The sequence below is a fragment of the Excalfactoria chinensis genome, chromosome 2, assembly GCF_039878825.1.
Source record: "Excalfactoria chinensis isolate bCotChi1 chromosome 2, bCotChi1.hap2, whole genome shotgun sequence".
Lineage (NCBI taxonomy): Eukaryota > Metazoa > Chordata > Aves > Galliformes > Phasianidae > Excalfactoria > Excalfactoria chinensis.
In genome coordinates, this window is record NC_092826.1 from 123433291 (window position 1) to 123454808 (window position 21518).

Sequence of the window (21518 nt, forward strand, 5' to 3'; positions counted from 1 at the left end):
TGGGCTGCTTCTGACTCTCCACTGGCTGCGATAATAGCTTTAATATGTGTTTTATGCTTTGTTTGGGCTACTAAACAACAACAACAAAAGACAGTGATTAGTAATCCAACATTTCTAGTTTCAAACAAATATTTTTTTTTGGCATATCTCACTCTTTCATAAATCTCCAATTTCTCTAGACAGAAAGAGGAGTCTGAGGAAGCCAGAGGGTCAGACAGACATTCCTCACCTTCTCCCTTCTTTTCCCACAGTTGTAGTTTCTGTAATTAAACATCAGTGTTGATGCATTAGATTAACTCCCCGGGACAAGGACAAAGCTGCTGTATTTTTCTTTACTTCTTCACTAAGGGTAAAGAATACAGTAGAGCATGCTATTGAGCTATTATGTCTGGTCAGAGATGCCTCATGATGATCAAGCCCTAATGAAAGGCCAAGAGGTGGGGCTTTTGGGGTCTGTTCGCCTTGAAGAACAAAAAAACATCTTTTTCCTTCAGTTTTGGTAACTCCGATGGAACAGTATAAATGAAATACATCCTGTTGGGCTATATTATAAATAATTGCACATGCTGCATTTTTTTTTCTTTACAAACAACAGGGAGAGGAGAACTCAGCTACTGTGCTTGTAGCTATGATGAGACCTGTGATCCTCTTTTTTAGCCTTATATTTTCACAGAGTAATTGTGAAGGGCATGGAACACCAAAGAGGCAGGTATACTCACATTTTCCTTGGAAGTCCTCTATTCAGCAGGAAACTACAATTGTATTTTTATGACAAACTTGGAAGATAAAATTTGAATTATGATGTCCTTTATAGTTCTACATTTGGCTCAGATATTTGTGTATGCAAACAGAAGCATGATTTTGGGGGGGGGGAATTACAAAACTACAAACATTCCTGAGCAAAGTTTGTATTTTTTTATTTCTTTCTGCAGTATCCATCACACTGCCAGCACTCAATGTATAATCCTAATGGTCTCCATGGAAATGACAGCAGCAATCTTAATTTCAGAATGCCTGAATTCATTCTGTATTTTCCTATACTTCTAGCAGTAACAGGAAAAGCCCTTTAACACTGCTCTATTATCTTTCCTTTTCATTAGAGAAGCCCAGAAGATTCTGAATCTGCTGAAGTTCCTCCAGGCAACAAGGTGATCAGCACAAAAAGTTAGTATCAATAAAGAGTCCAGACAAGCAATTGGAAAAGTTTTAAGACCTAAGATGGAATAGAAAGTGTGAAGCTGGCTTAGCTCTGTGTTTGCTGTGTGCTACATCACCACATCTGATGGTGCTTGGATACGTAATTAAATCACTGCTTAAAGACCTTTACAACTGCCAGCCCTGTAATTGTGAAGTTCATTAATCTTATAGTGTCCACGCTTTAGTGTTTGTTTATTCACTGTTGCAAGCTGTTTTTCTGAATCCTTTGCTTCAAAAGAAACATTCAAAATTTAATATGAAACAGATTTTTAAAACTGTAAACTTTGCTGGGGCCTTTATTCTGAAGGTAGTGAAATAACTGTATTTTGTTTTGTTCTTTTTTTTTGGCTCACTACGTTGGTATAATTCTGCTTCCTTCTTCTCTTACATGGTAAAGCAATAGCCCCTTTGAACTAGAAATGATTTATTACATGTATGGAATTCTGCACTCAGGATGGCTCTCAGTTTTAGGATAAACTGTTTTCTTCACAAAGCACTGCAGTAATTTTTGTCTTTTCTGTTTCAATGCTGTTTACTCCATAAAGCTCTGACTGTACTTGTGTAATCTTGTTGAATTTAGTGGTGTTGAAGTCATTCAACTGAGAGAAAAGCATTTTAATTGAAATCAATTTATTTACTATAATCAACCTTTTTATTGTTATCTCAAATTGGATGTCATGAGTTGCTTTGTTAAACAATTTCATTATCTTGTAGGTTTTCGGTATTCTTCTCTGTTCTTGTGAACTTCCTTTCCATTTCTGAGACATTTGAATGCTGGATTTCCATTTTTTCAGCATCACCTATCCAGCAGCTCACAATCCCGTGCCAGTTTCTGTGGAACTGTCTAATCTATCTCTAGATGTTTCCATTCTGTTCAGGCATAACACCCTGCTAGGCAGAGAAAGATTCCTAGTGATCTCAGTGTTCTCTGTTGCTAAAGGGTTATAACTAAATTTGGTGTGCTTTCTGACTAATATTTTTTGCTTCCATTTCTTCCTCATAGTTCAGTTTTACCTTTGTATTAGAAACCTGTAAGTGAAACCATGGTAGGGAAGGGAAGTTGCTTGGAGGGTTTCTTAGTGGTGGTGGTGTTTGGTTTGGCTTTTTTTTTCTTGAGAATACCTATTTTCAAAGTTTCTATCATAACAGATTTTGTTTTCAAGGAGCTCAAAGCAAAAACATGCTGAACTTAATGTTAATTCCATCCTCAAATGGAATGGAGTCTGACACCATAAGGCAGAAGCCTGACACCTCCAGAAAAGCATTTCAGGTAGGACTGAGAGGAGGCAGCCCCTTAGACAGCCATGAGTAACTCAGAAAGCAAGGAGCTACTGGAAGAAAAAAGACCTCTCCACTGGCCCTCTCTTTCTCATATATCCACTCTCATTCTTCCAACTTCTTAAAAGATAAAACAGAAGCATATTTTCTTTTGTATTCTCAGATGTTAACTAGAAATATTCTTGCTGTATGAGTAATGAAAATACTGAAAAATAGATCTATTTACGGATAAATGTTTGCTTTAAACTTGTATTCAAAGCTCAAAAAGCTTGATCTCTGGGGGGAATCCTGCACACATTAGTTTTATTAGGAAATTCATGGAACAGAATTTACTATATGTATCAATCCTCTTATTTCAGCAGATAAAATGATCAAAATAAAGGGAGGATTGTTTTAGAGCAGGAGGCCACATAGAAACTGTTGTGGCAATTTGATAGCTAAGTTTCAGTTGCAGCAGTGTAATGCAGGTGCTTTAAATTTTAAGGTGCTTTAAAATTGGCTAAAAGCAAAGGAATCATTTTGATTTGTTTATATATGCATCTTCTTAACTTTCAGTTGAGTAAGTTCATGATGTTTATATTCACAATCGCTCCATAATGTTAACCTGACTCTCATGTTATATTATAAACAGCACACTGGAATGAGCTCCAGTAATTATGCTAAGTCTTTTTCAACAATCAGCTCCTTGCATAAAACAGACTAATAATGTCTCATGGCAGGCCCTGATTTCGTCTTCACCATTCCTTACTACCGGTCACAACCTTAACATGGTGCAGCAATCTATTATTTCTGTATAACTCATGCCCTGCACTATTGATTATAAACTGCACAGTGTTTAGAAAGAACTGTGCTAACTGGGGACATCCATGTCTGGCTCTAGAAGCTGGCAGGGAAATCTAACAGGTCTGCCAATTGTTCTGAACCCGCAAAGCTTCCAGGCAACTGGGGAGGATTTTCTGAATGCGGTTGTTACGCTTTTATGTGTACTGTGTTGGCTTTTTTATAATAGCCTGAAAGCTTCAGTTCTAGGCAGTTTTTATAAGACAAACATCCTCCCCCGTAACTATAAAATGGTTACCTCTGTAACAGCATTATGGAGGTAAAACCTTGTGATAACAATATTCAGAGAGTTCTGCATAGCTCCCCAGACTGACACATTATGTCTGCGTGGAGTCAGCAGCACTTGGGGAAAACACGTGTTACTTAGGACCCAAATCATGACCTCGCTTCTCCAGGCATAAATACAGCTCCTTGCAAAATGAACTGTCCATTCGACATAGAGGGAAGCTGGATGGATTTTCCAGGAGGCCTTAGAAGGTCCTGCTTGTAAGACTGTGGATAAAATGGATTGCGGATACTTTTGGGGAGCCTACAAAATTTGTTGCAAAGCCTAGACCTTGAGCCTAAATGTTGGGCTCACTTCTACTCAAAGAGATGAAACCCCTCCCATAAGTCCACTCATCTGGGTTACAGACTAGATAGGGAGTGTCCAGTTCCCTGCCTTGATATCAATACTTGTATCACATCCAGTGCCTCTCTTCTCATGTCAAAAGGCCTTGCAAAATATCCCAAGCATCAAATTTGCTGTTCACACTAAGTTCACTGAACAGAATGGGAAGGAAAAACAGCTGTCTGCATCCATGAGTGATGCTGTAGACAGGAGTACGATGAGCATAACTGCTATTAATTGATTGCAACAAAAGCTGGAAATGACTCTGTAGCACTGCGCTAATAGTGGTACTCTGGGGCTTATTGCCTTTTAGCTCTTTCTCTCTACTTAATGCAATCTCATAAAAAGCATACCCTGAAAATATAACTCATTATTGTTATTATTGTAATGCTTTACAGCATTAAAATGATCAGCTCCATGACACTAAATATTTGACTTCATTGTAGCTATACAGTTCTGAGAATAATGGTATAACAACTCCCTCCTTTTAAGGAAAAGCAATATAGGATGCAGGAAAACTTCTGAAAAATTCGTCAACCAAAGCCAGAAAGGTACTTTCTGGTATTTTAATCTCTGAGTGTTTTGAAAGAAATGCAATAGCAAGGACAGAAGAGTTTAACACAACTGTCCTCCGGTTCCCGTGGCTTTCTGGTATGTTTCAATTTTATAAAAACAAACATTTGTAACATAGAAAAAATGATAACATCTGTTTGTGTTTGAACTTCTAGGCATTTGTGGTGCTTTTTTCTTTTTTCTTTTTTCTTTTTCTTTTTCTTTTTTTTTATTCCTAGATAAGAGAATTAGCTTGTTAGCAATCATGGTTTTGGTGGGTGACAGTCTTCACAATTTTGCTGATGGCCTGGTAATAGGAGCAGCATTCTCATCCTCAACAGAAACAGGTGTGACAACGACTATTGCTATTTTATGCCATGAAATTCCTCATGAAATGGGTAAGAAATATATGTGTTTTCTTGACTAGCTTCGTAATTACAGGTTTTCCTAAGAATGCTTTCCTGTATTATATTAGTGGGAACTGCTTAAGGCACCATCATTGACAGGTCAAGGAGAAATGGTTTCAAACTAAAAGGAGAGGAGATTTAGATTGGGTATAAGGAAATATTTTTTACAGTAAGGCTGGTGAGGAAATGGAACAGGTTTCGCAGTGATGTGATGGATGCCCCATCCCTGGAGATGCTCGGTCAGGCTGGATGGGTATCTGAGCACCTGATCTAGAGTAGGTGTCCCTGTTCATGCAGGAGAGTTGGACCAAGTGATCTTTAGATGTCCCTTCCAACTCAAATGATTATTTGATTCTGTGGTTAAAACATGTTAAATGGATACGTGTGGGATGAATATATGAAAAGGGTGTGTACTTCTCGGTTCCCTTTAAAAAGAGAAGTGGAGACGTCTTCCTTATTATGATTGGCTGCCGCTTCATCTCACTTCTTCCACTGTAAATTCTATCAGGTCAGAGTAGCTCCTTATTCTCATGTTTATAAACAGAAGAAAACTATAAACTGTGAGCAAGAGCCATGTGTGCCAAATGGCATGGCTGACACAATGGGCTATGCAAGACTTTTAATATGCAGCAGAGCCATTTAACAATGTAATCTTCAGGGCACTCTCACTCCTGCTTCTAATCAAGACTAACAAGATAATAAGGGAAGATATATGACCCATTTTACTAGCAGACAGGGCTGCAAGATAGCTCTATTGAAAAATTTTCCCAATTATCTCCTTGTTGTAAATCTTTCAGTATTGCTGAAGCTGTTCCTGACATTGTGTTGATGAACATATATACACTGGCAAGTCCAAAATGAGAATTTTTGGATTCTGGTTTCTTTTTATTTTTAAATGACTGGAGTTTTCAAGTGCTATATATGTAGAAAATTTCTCCCCCTCAAAAAATGGATGGGGAATTATTGTAAAACTGGTAACTTGTGTTTGTATAGCAAGGAAACTATGAAAGTACTGAACAGCTAACACCAAGAAGACCTTCTTAATTCTGGTGCAGTGGTGCAGTGTCAAAGTTGTATTTCCAAATGAGCAGAGAAAAATTCATAAAATCATTTGCTGTGGGCCTGCTAGGAAATCATTTATTTTAGAAGAATAAATATCTGTGATGGTTTGTTTTCTCATGTACAATTTACTAAAGTTAATTAGGTTTGAAATCAGTGGAATTAAACTGAAACTGGAATTGGATGTGCATAGGTTTTTCTGTACAGCACTGAAAGACCTGGTTGTAGATACACTCATGATTTTAACTGTTAAGTTCCCAATCAAGGAAGATCTAGAAACTTGGGGAAAATATGCGACTTCCCTTTTGCATTTATCCAAGCTGGAAATGTCACGGAACATTGAGAACTAGCAGAAGTTACTCCTGTACACTCTATGCTATCTTTAGGAGCAGCTAAACAAATACAAGCTGTTTGGGGTGGTTGTTTTTCCACACAAGATGAGTATACAACCAATTCTATAGAAATCTAAGAGCAATTCTCCATCCTTCACTGTCTCCTTTGTAGATTTATTAGGAAGAATCTTACAAACGCATTTAACCACTAACAATTTTTTGTCCTCTTTTTTTCTATGCAGGGGACTTTGCTGTGCTACTAAGTACAGGGCTCCCCACGAAGATTGCAATTTTGATGAATTTTATAAGTGCACTAACGGCGTTCTTAGGGCTTTATATTGGCCTTTCTGTATCAACGGATTCATGCATTCAAAACTGGATTTTTACTGTTACAGCTGGAATGTTCTTGTATTTATCTTTAGCAGAAATGGTGAGAAATTTTGCCTATTAATATACTTTCCTTCTAACAGGAACATCATAGATGAGTGTCAAGTGAATGCAGGGGGTGAACTTGAAGGGAAAGAAATTTTATAGGCTTCTTGGAAAGAGCATATCTTCTGCCCTGTATGTGTACGGAGCTTAGAAAAATGGTCTGGTTTTGTTTGGTGTCTCCGTCAGTATAGATGTAATAATAATGAAAAGGTGAAATGAAGCTGTAAAGAAGGTAACATATAAACAAGACACAGGACTTTTAAACAGGTTAACATTATCAATAGAAGAATCAAAGATAACTGAAAATAACATAAACAAACATTTATGCAGGACTTTAAAAATCTTGAATACCCTGATTACATTTTTCTTTTTTGATCCTTTTTTCTGTATATTCTTAATCCATTATTTCAACTTCGATTCGCAGTTTCTGAACTAAAATGTGAGTTGTGCATCCTGTGGCCTTTCTGGTCTGCCTTTTTATCTCCAAGTGGCTTGGATGAGTTCCTAAGCAATTCAAAACCCATTAGATTGTCTCATAATTCCCATCATTTTTCATAGTCCTAGTTCAATAGCAATGATCTAACTACAGAAAAAATATATATATATATTTGAAGACACATTATGAGAGAGGTCTAAGGACTGTGGAAGAATGTTGCGGAGTCATAACTCATGAAGGTGCCTCGAGATGCATCATTTATTGAAGAGGTGGCTAAATGTTACACTCATAACAACACAGAACTTAATTACCTTTCCAGCTTACTATAATTCAAAGTGTCACGCTTTTTAGCTAATGTATATTAATGTAAAGTTGTTTGCAAGCTTCTGAACAAAGTCTGAGTGTACCATGTCATTAGATCCAGAGGGGAAAAAAGGAATTTTCTCTCTTTATGAATTTTTACTGTGCTTTTCTTAAGCCTGACTGTCTCTGTTCTGTTTACTACCACTCCCCGCCTCATGCCTTTGATATAATTTGCCAGGTTCGGGACTAATATTTGAAACCTGATATGCCATGTCATCATTATTATCTACTTAAATATCTGCTTGTAGTCCTTGACCTTAGACCTTGGGTGTATTTCAGTCCATTTTTTCCTACTATAATAGAAGTAATGTGAACATAAAATGCTCCCAAGAGCTTATGAGAGAGATGCTGAAGGACTGTGAATGTATCAGCTGTCTGGATCGAAGTGGTGAATAACAGACAAGAACACTGTGTACCAAGCTGCATAGTTGCATCTTGTTCTGACAGAGAAATTTGGAAGTTATGCTGCCTTCCTATTCAGTAGGCATGGCTTTATTAACATGGCTAAGGGCTTAGTCGTACTTTTTGTTTAGCGCAGAATCAGAATCTATCAGGGATTAAACTTCCCTAACAACACCATGTTTTTAACTTGTTCTCAGCTTCATAACCATGATGTGAGTAGAAAAAGAAGAGAGAAATAGAAGAATTTTATATTCCTCTCCCCTCCCCCTTATGAACAGGAGGTATTACAACAAGCTTTTCTTTGCTTTTGTCAAGAACTGCCATTGGATTTTCCAGAGTGCAGGCACTGAATATCACAGGGAATCTATAGATCTGAAAAGTTTCAGGTGTTTGCATGGACCATCTCAAAAGAAAATCTCCAATGCTTTACATGTCTTTCAATTTTCTTCATGGAAATATCTTTTATTCTCTGTAGTGTTCTCATCTGAAAACAGCTATTAGTGTTCCTGACAAAGGTGTACAAATGCCTAATGGTATCCAGAGCTATAATTTTAAGAATCTATTTTCTGAGCTTTCACATACTTCCTGTATTGGTCAAATATGGGACATGATGGAACAACCTCACTGATTTTTGCACTGAGGAACACAGAGGGATAGGAAATGGAGGCTCACTGACAGGGCAGCACTATGAGACTGCTGCAGCAGTAGAGCACACAGAATTATTTCTGTGTTTCTGTACCTTAAAGTGGTATTCTGTCTCCATTTACAAGCAGGTTAAGCTAATTAAAATTCTGGGTTGCGGGGCAAGGGATAAAATGATTTATAGCCTTCACCATTTTACCCAAGGAATTTTGCAAAATTTCATCTTCATTGATATCAGGGAGAGCAGAAGGGAGGAGCATTTTGTCTTGTGACTGTGTATGCTCTAGTGGAATTGTAAATTGATGGCTCAAGTCATTCATGTAAGTCAAAACCTGTAATATCATGGCTCTAGATGTTTTTTAACCAAAATTAAATCTCCTGAAAAACAGCTTTTTAAATAAGCAATATATAGAGATTTTTTTCTGCCTGCTCTCTCTTTAAAAGTCATAACTATAATAGCATTGCACTATTTGCGCCAGTCCTTTCCTTAAGTCATATTTTTCTTTAACATTCATTTAATCTGAACCAAAGCTTGAGACACCAAGATATGGAATGTAACAGAGTAATTCCCTTCTAATTAATTGTTTCTGTGGCCAAGCACATCCCTTCTTCCTCTTGAGAAACAAACTTCCAAATCCTTAATCAGCCTCTCCAATGAGTATCTGTGATGTAATCACTATGGATGAATATTTATGAAACTACATGCATGGTATTAAACCCTAAGGACTGGGGTGTAATTTCACAGTGATTGTACAAATCATATAGGTTTACGTGGTCCCTGACCAGAAAAGACTTATTATCTAATTGAAAATGAAGAGGATAAGAGCAGGAAAAGGTGTTTAAGTGTCCAAGAAACATGAGCTAGCCAGTCACTCTCTGAGGCAACTACCTGAAGTTTTCTCTGACTAACCTTAAAAATCTTTCTATTTTCAGAGTCAAAAGAATATTTCTAAAGTGGCTTATTGTGCTGTTGTGGCACAGCAGCTGTACACCATGTTGGTAGAGCTTGTGATAAACCAGCACGTGGCTGAAAGCCCTCATCCCTTCATTCTTGCTAATTCTTCCTGTCATTAGTTTTCTCATTATATGAGCTGGAGCAGATACAAAATAGTCAGTCAGTTAACAGTAACTCTTTTTCCACCAACAGCTTGAATATGGTGCTATTAAATGGTGGTGTTACACCACTGAATAGCTGATTGAATCACCACATGTGTCCTAACCCTAGCATTTGTCTCAGCTGTGCTATGCCCATTTCTGTACAGCAAGTATAGAGAGAAGAGGAACATCAGCTTTTATTGTTAAAGGGATAAGCAGGAATATCCCATTGGCAAGGCCATTAAAATGGTCTGTGCACTTGGTAATATGCAGGTATGTTAGATGGAGGGAGTGGAGATGTGCACTAGACACTGAAGTAGTATTGACCGCTGAGAATTCTTTTTTAAAACATTGTTAGCAGCCTACTATGCCATGGGTATAGCATAATTCAGCACTGACACCAGTAAGAGAAAACAGTAGCTTTTGCAGTAGAAGGGGAAACATTTCTTCTAGTACATTGTCAGAGAAATTGTTCATCTGTGTGCTGGGGAAGGCAGTAAAACAATGATTATAAGGCTAGATTAATAAGACCAAAGGCCTAGACTGAAAGCCTGGATTTAGAACTGGGTCTTACTTGTTTTTATTCATATACAAACAAAAAACATGCGTTCTGAACACTGGTGTGCTTTCAGTTCAGATTTTGATTTACATCAGAAGTGTTTGTATTTTATCCAGCTGAGATATCTCCGATGACTGCTAAATATATATTAAAGATAATTATCTAAGTTTTTAAGATGTGAATTTGTATCGTAATCTAAACCATTGCCTGACTGTTTCAAAGATTTAGGACTTCTGGGTTTGCCTGTTATTTTTATACAAACCCTTAAAGCGGAGGCAGACTTTTCACTATAAAGACTTAATTTGCGCCCATATCAGCTTCCAGAGGAGTGCAAAAGAGGCAGAGACCCCATTCTAACAGAGAGAAGGATAAGCACAGTAGTGAACAGGGGTAAATGTGCCCCAGCACCTTCCTTGCTGAGCACTGTTTTGCTGCCTCGCAGAGGAGGTGCTTCCCATGGGAGGAGGTTCTGAGGGTGCAAGGGAAATAAGGGGATTCTTTTTGGCACATGCTGTGAGTTGGGAAGGAAGGCAATATGATGGGAAGGTGTCTGGACAACTCACTACTTTATTACTATTATTATTGTTTTTTGTTTTTTAATTTTTGTAACAAATTTTGTTTTGAAGTTCACATAAAATAGACAAAATATTACCAAGTGCTGTACCAGGCCATGGTTCTATTTCCAAAATGGACGTAAAAATATCAGCAGTCATTGCTCTCACTCCCCATGTCAGTAACACAAAACATAAATACTGAGAGTCTGAGCCTGAGGCATTATTTGCACAGATTCCATTGAGATGTACATCTTGTTTGAAACCTTGATAAAAGAGATCATGTAGGGTGGAAGGTCAGTGTGTGAGCAGCTTTTAATATGATTATAAACAGCTGCTGCTGCTTTACTTGGTTTAAAACTTTCAGAGATTATTAAAGGTGGTTTGTTGTTGTTGTTGTTTTTCCCAGCATGTTAAATAGATTCTGTTTTCTACTTACGTGCTTACTACAGCCCAAGTAAGAAGGAGCATTACCAGTTATTTCAGTAGGAGCAGGACTGACCCTATATATAGTACAGAAAAAAAGCTAGTTTATTCCCACAAAAGGGAATCACTAATTTTACTAAATAAGAATTTCCTTACAGACAGCTGCACAAAATTACTATTAACAAATTTGGGAATCTCATCTGTTCTTGTTGGTGTTAGTGAAAGAACAAAATTGGACAGAATTTTATCAATCAGGTAATTTCTATGTCAAGATCTCTGTTGTTACAATGTGCAGAACATGCTATGGATTATTAGCTGCATCCAGAAACCCAGCATTTTGAAAGCCTTTTTAAATGAAGTTTGTCTTGTTTTCCCATAAGACTTTTTCCCAGAGATGAATATATCAGGCTCTCATTCTGGTGTCTTATTCTTTTTTTAGCTTCCTGAAATGACTCATATTCAGACACGGCGACCCTGGTTGATGTTTCTCCTACAGAACCTTGGATTACTACTAGGCTGGCTTTGCCTCTTACTCCTGGCTATTTATGAACAGAAAATTAAAATATAAGTTTTCTTTCGGAACTCTTGAAGTACCACTTATGACAGTGGATAGTGCCGTTCAGTTTTGTCATGTCTGCCATAGCAATATATAAATTAAGTTTTTGGAATTTTTATATCTGAGCAGTAGGTAACTATTTCAATTTATTAACTTATTCTTCAGACTTTGGATTTTTTTTTCCTTTTTTGTAAACATAAATATTTAGAAATATGCTTTACTTGTTGCTGAGTTTCTCAGACCCCCATGCTCAAACTCACAGAAGCTCCTGATTGGTTTTTATTGAGACTGTTCTACTCGGATGCTCTCAGTGATTGCTGCCAGTCTGATTGAAGAAAAGAATAAAGCACATTTAAATGCAATAATTAAAGTGGACTAATCATAGTTGAATAATTTGAAGCAGAAGACCTTGTTATATCTTAGTACAAGAAATAAATGTATTTATATAAAACTAAAACGTATAACAAAACTAAAATTTTAAATTGCATACAGCAGTCTGTTTATAGTATCTGCCTTATTTACTTTGCCAGCATAATGATCCTTGGTTGTCTTGCAAGTCCGGTGTAGCAAGTAAAAATGAAAAGTTCTTGACCTAGAAATATGGCTTCTTTCCCTCAGCTTCCCTTCCAGCCTTCTCAAATCAAGAGAATCCTTGAGCTAGACATTGCTTTTAAGCCATCATTATTAAACACCTGTAGTGCCTTCCAGCTGTGCCCTCATAGAGACTGACTCCTTCTAACCTGAGGGTTTTTTTGGTGTAATTAGTCCTCTTGGTTTCAAGGGAATTCTGCGTAAATTACAGATGACTCGTTTAATTTTGCATTGCAGAATCAACCCTGAAACAAATATAAAAATTTTGTTCTAATTCTGAGGTGCTGAGCAGCTTCCAAGAGGTACTGAGCAACATTCAGCACTGTGATGTCCATTACTTACACACTATCAATTGTAGGCCTAAGAAACCCTCCTCTATCTAACATGTTTTAATGTGAGGATTGAAATGCATTCCTTCTCCCTGCTCTGATGAACTGTGAAAATAGGGACAGCAAGTTACAGAACAAATTTTCTTTATGCAAGTAAATGCATCTTTTCCTTCCTTGTCTTAGTCTACCTTGATAAAAGACTACATCGTGATACTGTATGTCTGTCTCACAATGTGTTTACTTGACAGCTCCTACTGGAGGTACAACTATTCCTACATTACAGAGAAGATCAGGCACTATTCTGGAGCACAGTCAGTTCTCAGAGAGATGTGCTACTTAATCATCAAAATCTAAAATGAAAAATATTGTGAATCTTACATAAAAGCCTTGATTCATAGGGCTGTGGGTCTCTAGTCATCATCAGGCTACCTTTGGGGAAATACTGAATGTAATTGTAAAGGTTGCTTTTTCTGTGCCTGTAGGTTATGAGAATCTGTAACAAATACTCCAATGCACAGCTAAGTGTATATTTACATACCTTCAAAAACCTTGTCCTAAACAATTTATCCAAAGTCACACAGGAAGTTTCTAACTGACTGGGGAAATGAACCAAGTGTTTAAAGTCCCAAAGTAAAACACTAACCTGTTTTATGTAGGTGTGCAAATGTTATGACTGCTTTTTCTGTTGGTTTAACTTTGAAGGCTGCCTAGTCAGCTGACAAGCCTTAGCTTCTCTTTTCAAAGCTTACATTTTTTCAGGAGTTTGTGCTTGTTTTTCAGAAGGTAAGACTTTTAAAAAGCAGTTTTCCAGTATTACATCTGATTGTATTGGCAGTGATTCAATGACCTTCATCTGTGACAGTCAATTCAAGCAATAGCAGGACATCGCTGGACGTAAGCAAAATCTATTCCTGTATCTGATGGTGCAAATGAACATTGGAAACTTTTGTTATTTCAGAAAGCAGAGCTACTGTAATTTGAATGCTTACACATGGTTAATGTTCACTACAACAAGAAAGAAAGGTTAGAAACATAAGCATGTTTTGGCAATTTTATGATATTCTGAAATCGTTTTCTATCATTACTGTGTCTGAAAAAGGGCACTTAATTTCTGGCAGTGTGTTTTTTGAAGATGCATACAAGCAGAGGTTCACACTGAAAAGAATTGTGGATATACCGTGTTTGTGTCTCTTTGAAAAATACCATCTTTTGACTGTATATATATATATGTATGTATGTATATATATATGTATAAATCAGGTTTCTTGATTGCATTTAACAAGTATATTCATACAGCTTCTACTGCACAAACAAACACACTGAACAGAATGCCTGTAGCTCCTTGTTTCTGACACAAAGACTGTGTGCATCTGTATGAGAACCATTCGGTCACGTTGTGAGGTGGTCTCAGCTCTGAACACCTGACATCTCACTAGCATACAGAAGTCTGAATTCTTGTGGCACCTATGAGAAAGTTGTTGTCACTATCAAAACTGGTGCCTCTGCTTTAATTCAGTATCTTTCAATTGGATACTGAAAATGGAGTAATACCAGACATAAAGCAAGACTAGACTATATTTCATAAAGGGTACTGGAAACTATTTCTATATATCACCGAACTGAAAAACTAAATCAGTTTAAATCAAAGAGATCCACTTGCAGGATTCGTCTTTTTGTCAAAGCCCAAGAAAAACAATTGAAGAACATGAGTTTATGTCCTCAAAGGAGAGAAGATGGTGCAAAACTATTCCTATGATGCATTCTCTTTTTGTTTGTTTTAAATTCTGTAGAGTTTATTCATACAGATTTCAAACAAGGCTCTATTTAAAGCCAGATATTTCTTTCTGTTCCTCCAAACCTAACAGCCAGAACATATTATGCCAATGTTTTCATTGAGTCAAATCCTGAGTAAGGGCTGCAGAACTTCATCACTTGCAGCCGCTAAATCATGGCTGGGTATCTTTCTAAGAGGTATGCAATTACTCAAACAGATGTTATGTGCTTGATGGAGAGATTACTTGGTTAAGTTTTACAGCCTGTTGGGCACTTCTGATTAGATAATCATAGTGTTCCTTTAAAACCCTAAAATATATCAATCTGTTGAAGCAGGAATTTTTCTGAAAGAAGAGGGTTAGCGCTTCTCTCTTTCATCTATTCTTAGTTTTCTTGCACTCTTATGATTAAGAAAAAAAAAAAAAAAAAAAAAACAAACAAGAAAATATCTTGTTGTTCTACATATCTTACTTTCCTACATATATAGAAAATGAGAGATAGAAGGTTTAGAGAAATTGTTTGTTATAGTGTCTTTTCCTGGAAGTGGTAGAAAATCTCATAAAAAATAATTCTGATTCCAAACTACATGGGCTCAAGAGTAAAAGTGTTGACTTTGTACCTCTTGTTTTGTATATGTTACACATTACCCAGTGACTTTTAAGATAAATAGTACCTTCTTTGCAGCCAGCTATTCTAATGCCCTTAGAAAGTTTCTGGAGCTCATCTGCATGTTTTAAATACTGCCATCTTTTCCATCCCTGCATTTTATGCTTTAAACATGAAGATGGCATTTATCCAGAGAAGAAAAAAAATAAAAGGTATTTTTTAACAAAAGAATACATGGTTAGTTTGGTATGACAATTTACCCTTAGAAAAAAAATACTTGTTTCTCTTTTACCTTGCACTGAAGAAAGCTTATTATAATCATAACAATTTTTTGGCCTGCATTTAGAGACCATAAACAGGTTTATGTCAAGCCAAGATTAAGGCTGGTAATTTGTAACAAAAGAGTGATTTGTCAGTGTTTTTAGCTTCTCTTGCTTTACTGTAACCTGTTGTCAAGTCTTCCTTTCATCTTAAAAATTATCTGCCTTCTATTGTGATTGCAGCTGTAGGAATGTGACTACAGAAAGCACAAGCAGTAGTTACACAAAGGCTTTAATCAAAACAGAAAGTCATCGAATGTGTTTTACTAGAGCCACCTTCATTTCCTTCCTCCAAAGGAGCAAAAAGCCCATGTGCAGAGCCACCGCTGTGGGTCATGCAGTATGAGTCTTCATCCTTTTATATCTGATATGAGGGCCTGCACAGTGGGAGATGTGGCATAGTAGCCCAAAGTCAATGCTAAGCTCACTGGTTTGGGGTTAGGAGCACAGAGGGCCATACAGAACCCCATGGTATGGGGGTAGGACACAGAGGGCTGGCTGCTTCCTGTGTGGAGGTGGATGACAGGAGGCAGTGAGGGCCAGATGGCTACAGAGCTCTCCCTGAGAGGCCTGCCTCCTGCTCCCACGTACTTCAGACCAGCACTTTATTGGCTGCACTGCAAGGATGAAAGGTTTTATAGATACAGTGTCCCAGACGGTTCATGTTGTCTTGGTTTTGGAGATCAGGAATATCATGAAAGTAATCTGGTTGATAACACACCCCACAACACCCCAGCAGTTAAGATGACCCACAGGAACATCATTTCTCTTCAGAGGAATCTCCCATGGTGTCCTCATTAACAAAGGAGAAGGCCCCAGGTCAGGACTGGTGTGCAGACCTTGCCCCATCTTCATGGCACACCCATGCACACACAAACGAGGCACTGTGTGGCAGTCCCTCCTTTCCAGAGTCTCAGGTCTGATGCTGCCATTGAGTGCTAAACATGGGACTACTTAGCAAAACAAATCTGCCTAGCAACCATCTACATGTTGGTCCAATATAGCACTGACCAAACAGTAATCCTGTATGATATGTGTCAAAATTTTTGTCCTGTTGAAGCTGACTTGGCAACTCTTCTTCATCCTTCTCCCAAGGCTGAATAGAAACTTGTCTGGACTGCCCCATGACAGAGAAAGGTAGGTTTGAGGGATTGGACTAGTCACTTACTGTGGTATATCCCAGTCTTAATTTAAGACCAGTACAATTTCTGCAGTCTTTGTGTGTCTGCTAATGTTGTGATGAAGGCACCAGGGCAACGTCTGTGCTGGTCTGCTGGGTACATGATGTGTGAGCAAAACCCATATCCTTGGCCTGGCAATGGTTTCAGAGTATCCCAGCTGTCTCTGCCCTTGCATGTCAGACATGGCATCCACTGTCACTGTCGTTGGCTTGTCTGGCAAGGACTTTCTAGAATCTGCCCTATCACCTGCTTTTCTGTGCTATGCAAATATAACCCATAAATCAGTCCTATAAAAGGACTCATTCTCATTCTTCATCATCCATGCTGATGAATTGTTGTTCAACACTGGAGCAATATATTGTAACTACCCGTGACTTCTGAAGTTCAGAATGGGCAACACAGCATTGGAAATTTCACTAAGAACCACAGAAATTGAGATTACTACCTATACCATGGTATCAACAATTCAATTCTTCTCATTTGAGAGACTGTGCTATGAGTACCAGGCACAAACACAAGTTGTTTTGTATCCACACTGAATTGTTTTGATGTAGTCCTGGTGGTCTTGGGTGGTTTTGTTCCTACCATCTGGTACTCTGTCCTGCTTTCAGTACTTCAAAAGTCATCTACATATTTCTGTGTAAATGTTTAGTCTTAGCTCTGGAGCAGGAACAAACCAATATTCCAGCTACTGTTCCAATCCAAAAAGTGATGAGAATTTCATTTGTAAAATATGCAAACAAAAGTAATCTATGTATATGGTAGAGTAATTCAGCAGTAAATAGCTGTAATGACCAGAAAAATCAGGAAGGCGGAACTGGATAGTATGCATCTGGTCATTTAATATGCTCAGGTCAGTATAGCAGCATTCAGAAAACTTGACATCCACAGCTGACCTAAAGCCATGCATGCTATTTGTTCCACAAGTGCTATTCACATGAGGAGACCAGGGAATATTAGAACAGTTTTGTCATTCTGTAGGAGCTCATTGGTGACCATTTCTAATGGAACTTAGATAAGGCTCTAGAAGGAAAGATGCAATGGAAAATAAGGCTTCTTTTATTTGGTTAAGAAATGAATACAAGTGGCTATACACTTTAAAATGCATAATGATTCATCACCCTGCACAAATGCAAAGCATCTCCTTTTCCACTTGGAGACAAACATGGCAAAATAGATACATACCAGAAAAGTCAGAACAAGGAAATGTCCAAGGAAGAAGTTCTTGTAAGTGATAGGACAAATGCCAGCAGAAACAGTCTATGTGTAAAGCTAATCAACTCCTCCTCACTATAGTTCATTCTCCTTGGCAAACATAAAACCCAGCATGTTAGTGGAAAATATCATGTCTAAGAAGTAGAGTTTCAACACTGGAAATAATAGTTTAAATATTATAAAACAGATGACTTTTAATAACTCTTAAACTTGAGATATGCATTAAAAATACGATCCATATGTTCATAGCCACATATTTTGGAAAATACATATTCATAGTTGATGAAACCAGTATAATTTTATCTGCAGAATTTCAATTCCATCTCAAGTAATAAGAAAGAAACAAAGCTTATGAGAGCAGATTCTAACATTTCCCACTACCAGTAAACTTACTTTTTAATTTGGCTTGCAGTGCTTGCAATTAGCAAGAATGTGCCATTTTTTCTAGACAACAGAACAGCTGACTGTCTGGCATAGTGTTGTGTGGCATTATTAGGGAGTACTAAGAAAACAAGACTGTTGCAAAGTCTTTTCTAGTGTATAATATTTTAATATGCCATAAAAATTCTTAGGCCTGATGGCATTTAATTAACCCTCCATCTTCAACATTGATTCTCCTTTATGGAGCTATGTTTTTTAGAAATAATTCCAACACACTTCAGAAAAAGCAGTGGCTTTTTCTTTCTTTCCTTTTCTTTCCTAACCCCTGTTCTCCAGCATAAGCTCTGCTATGTGTTAAATCTCAGTATTGGTGGACAAAACCTAATTTGTTAGAAGATCCTTTTCCGGATATTTCATAATTATATTGTATGTAAGACCATGGGCTTCATTCTGGGGAAGGAAAATTAGAGCAAGAGCAGTTCATACCCGCTTTTTTTTTTTTTAATCAGAAAACATACTCAAGATTTCTGTGCATAGAAAACATATGAAAACACAGAAGAAAAATAAAACAAATGTAAATGACTTTGCAGATACCAGTGTTGGTATTCAGCACACAGTCTTCAACAGAATGCAAGTGATCGGATCTCCTGCACTTCTTTAATCACGCTTCTTTAAAGCCATTGCTTCCCAGCTGACACATTTTAGCTAACACCGGGTGTGTGCCTAATCTTCACTTATTCTTCAGCATAACATTTGCTAACCACTTTCACTTTTACAGAATACTAGCATTACATATGAAGTCAGAGAAAAACAGTTACTAATAATGGATAGTCATCTGATTTGGGGAATATAAACTGCAAGTTGTTGATGATCTGAACTAAATACTAATGAACCAAAAATACACTCTTGAAGCTTACAGTTCAAGTATGAGTGTAAACCATAGCTTTAACAAGAGTCTGGTTTGAGTCTCTCATATTTGAAATATTTCATCTCTCCTTCTTTCTGCAGAATTCACAACGTAAAACATATGCCAGATGCAAGAGAGTAGGAATAAACCTACAGGTCTCTTCTATCTTACATATGATTTACTTTTCTGTGCATTAAAGATGGCTATTTGAATAGCAAAAAGTCCCCTCTTCTGCATTTATCTGTGCCCTGATTATGTCAGGAAAGACAAGATTTGTCAGAGAATTTTTAAGCCTGTTCCCCAGCAGTCAGAATTAGTGGCCCACAAGGTAAGAAACATGAAGTATTGGCAGAAGAGACATCTGCATTCACTGTATATGATGTGTTTATAAACTAGTTTCAGATTTGTACTTTGCTTTCTAATTCTTTTAATCAGTGAAAATTACTAAGAATTACAGTATGTAAATCACTTCTGAATTCTCGGGTCAGTTTTTACTTGTGAAATGTTATTAAAAAGGATAATTTCTGATTTGCACTGTATTAAAAATAAAAACAAATATAGGCTTTTTCATGTCTTTATAACAACATAAAAATCCCACAAGTCTGCACAGGGCCTCTATTGCTGTGATCTACATGATAAGGAGATCATCTGAAATATAGTTGACAACTAGCATGGTTTCTCAAGTACTGAAGTTCCTAGGCAGTATGCTTGATGAAAAACACATTGCATGTTCATTTATCTCCTATGTCTACTTAAAATTTAAGATATAAACATCTCTCCTATGAACATACTCAACAAACCTATATCTGGTTTGCATCCTTCAGTCACTGCAATGACATTTCTTTAGCTAATCCATTGCGGAACTGATTTTTAGCAAAATAGAAGCAAACACAATTTGTTAAGGTTGATGTGATCTTATAATATCCTACCAATAAGTTTAATATTGTGGTTCTGACTGCCTTCTGTTATTGCTTTCTGGTGACAGATAAGCTGGTGCAGATACTTCTTCCATAATTAATCTGCTCCAAGATAAAATAATAATCATAATAAAGAAAGGGAAAAAAAAAAAAAAAAAAAAAAAGAATGAGAGAAAGAGGGTATGAAAGAAAAAGAGGAAGAAAGAAAGAGAGGAAGAAAGAAAGAGAGGAAGAAAGAAAAAAAGAAAGAGGGAAGAAAGAAAGAGGGAAGAAAGGAAGGGAGGGAGGGAGGAAGGAAGGCAGGAAGGAAGGAAGGGAAACAAAGGAGTTGAAAGTAAACTTCTAAATGACACAGTGCCTGACTGTGCATGACTCTATTTTAGCTCTATGAAAATTAAATGAGAAAAAACAAAACTCCATGCAATGAATGAGAAATGTGATGCTTGATATCACTGTGACTACTAAGTAGCTGTCATAAACTATAGCATAGTGGTTTTGGCAGTAAATTACTTCCCTTAACCTCTGCCTGTTGTCTATACCCTCATACACTTTTACCAGACATGCTCTATATTGCTACAGGCTCTAGAAAGGGGAGGAAGAGAGGTGAAATGAACTGCAGTTAATTCACCCATTCTAACACTCCCAGAAAGTCCACATCTCCACAAATTATCACAGCTTAAGGTTTACAAAGCATATTAGAGCCAAAGATTTTGATGTTTAGAAGTTTAAACAAGTTGCCATTTTTTGATAAACGAAACCAAAAATGTGCAAATTCTGTGTGCTATCGTTTCCAGCCATCTCACTTTCTACCAAAGCTACAATAAGAGGAGAATGAACCAAAGATCACTTCATTAATAACCTAATTTGACACTCTGAAATTCAGAGAAAAACATCCTATTTTCAAAAGTTAACAGTTTAATTGCTATCAATAAGTTTCTTCAGCTTCCTGCACTGCACAGTTCTGACTGTTCTGTGAGCTTTCCATGCTTTTGTTAATCCCCAAATGTGCCCATCAGATAAAGTTCTCTATTTGGATAGCACTTCTTTTCTTTCCAAAGTTGTTCATAACTCTGGAACATAAGCTTAAAAATGCCTAGTTGCTAAGAAGTCTCTTTATCTGAGAGAATGTATCCTCAGTTAAAGCGATAGACCCCTACAAATCAGAGACTGCCTTGAGGAAAACTAGGAATAAATTCGAGTTGAACATGAGTGATAAACTACAGTACTAAACCTAATGTAGCTCAAAGTTGAACTCAATGCATTTTAATTGTTTAATTTAATTTAACGCACACTGTATAAATCACATACCTTTAGATTAGAACAGTTTTCAAAGTGCCTGGTTTATTTCTGTAACAGTTTCAGGCCTAACTCCTACATAGAGTCTCTGTAGTTCATCTGCATAAAGCAATTCTGGACTCCAGAGAGTCATTTCAGCAGCAGTACCATCTGACAGACATCAGGGCTCCCCTGGTGTCCCCCTGGGACCAGATATAAGATGAGAAATCTCTACCCACTTCAGAGAATTGGTATAGTGCGATAACACGAAGAGCCATGATTCCTT

At 37.2% G+C, this 21518-nt stretch overlaps 1 protein-coding gene across 8 annotated transcripts in view; it reads left to right on the plus strand.

Annotated features, from left to right (window-relative positions):
• Window positions 1-13679, plus strand: part of SLC39A12 (solute carrier family 39 member 12) — a 35163-nt gene extending 21484 nt beyond the window's left edge. For all 8 annotated transcript variants that reach the window (XM_072330002.1, XM_072330007.1, XM_072330003.1 and 5 more), the window contains 4 exons: window positions 1101-1164; window positions 4717-4875; window positions 6518-6705; window positions 11621-13679. In XM_072330002.1, the coding sequence (XP_072186103.1) occupies window positions 1101-1164; window positions 4717-4875; window positions 6518-6705; window positions 11621-11749 (540 nt within the window). In that variant the 3' untranslated portion in view covers window positions 11750-13679. The remainder of the gene's footprint in view (window positions 1-1100; window positions 1165-4716; window positions 4876-6517; window positions 6706-11620) is intronic.
• Window positions 13680-21518: the final 7839 nt, after the last annotated feature.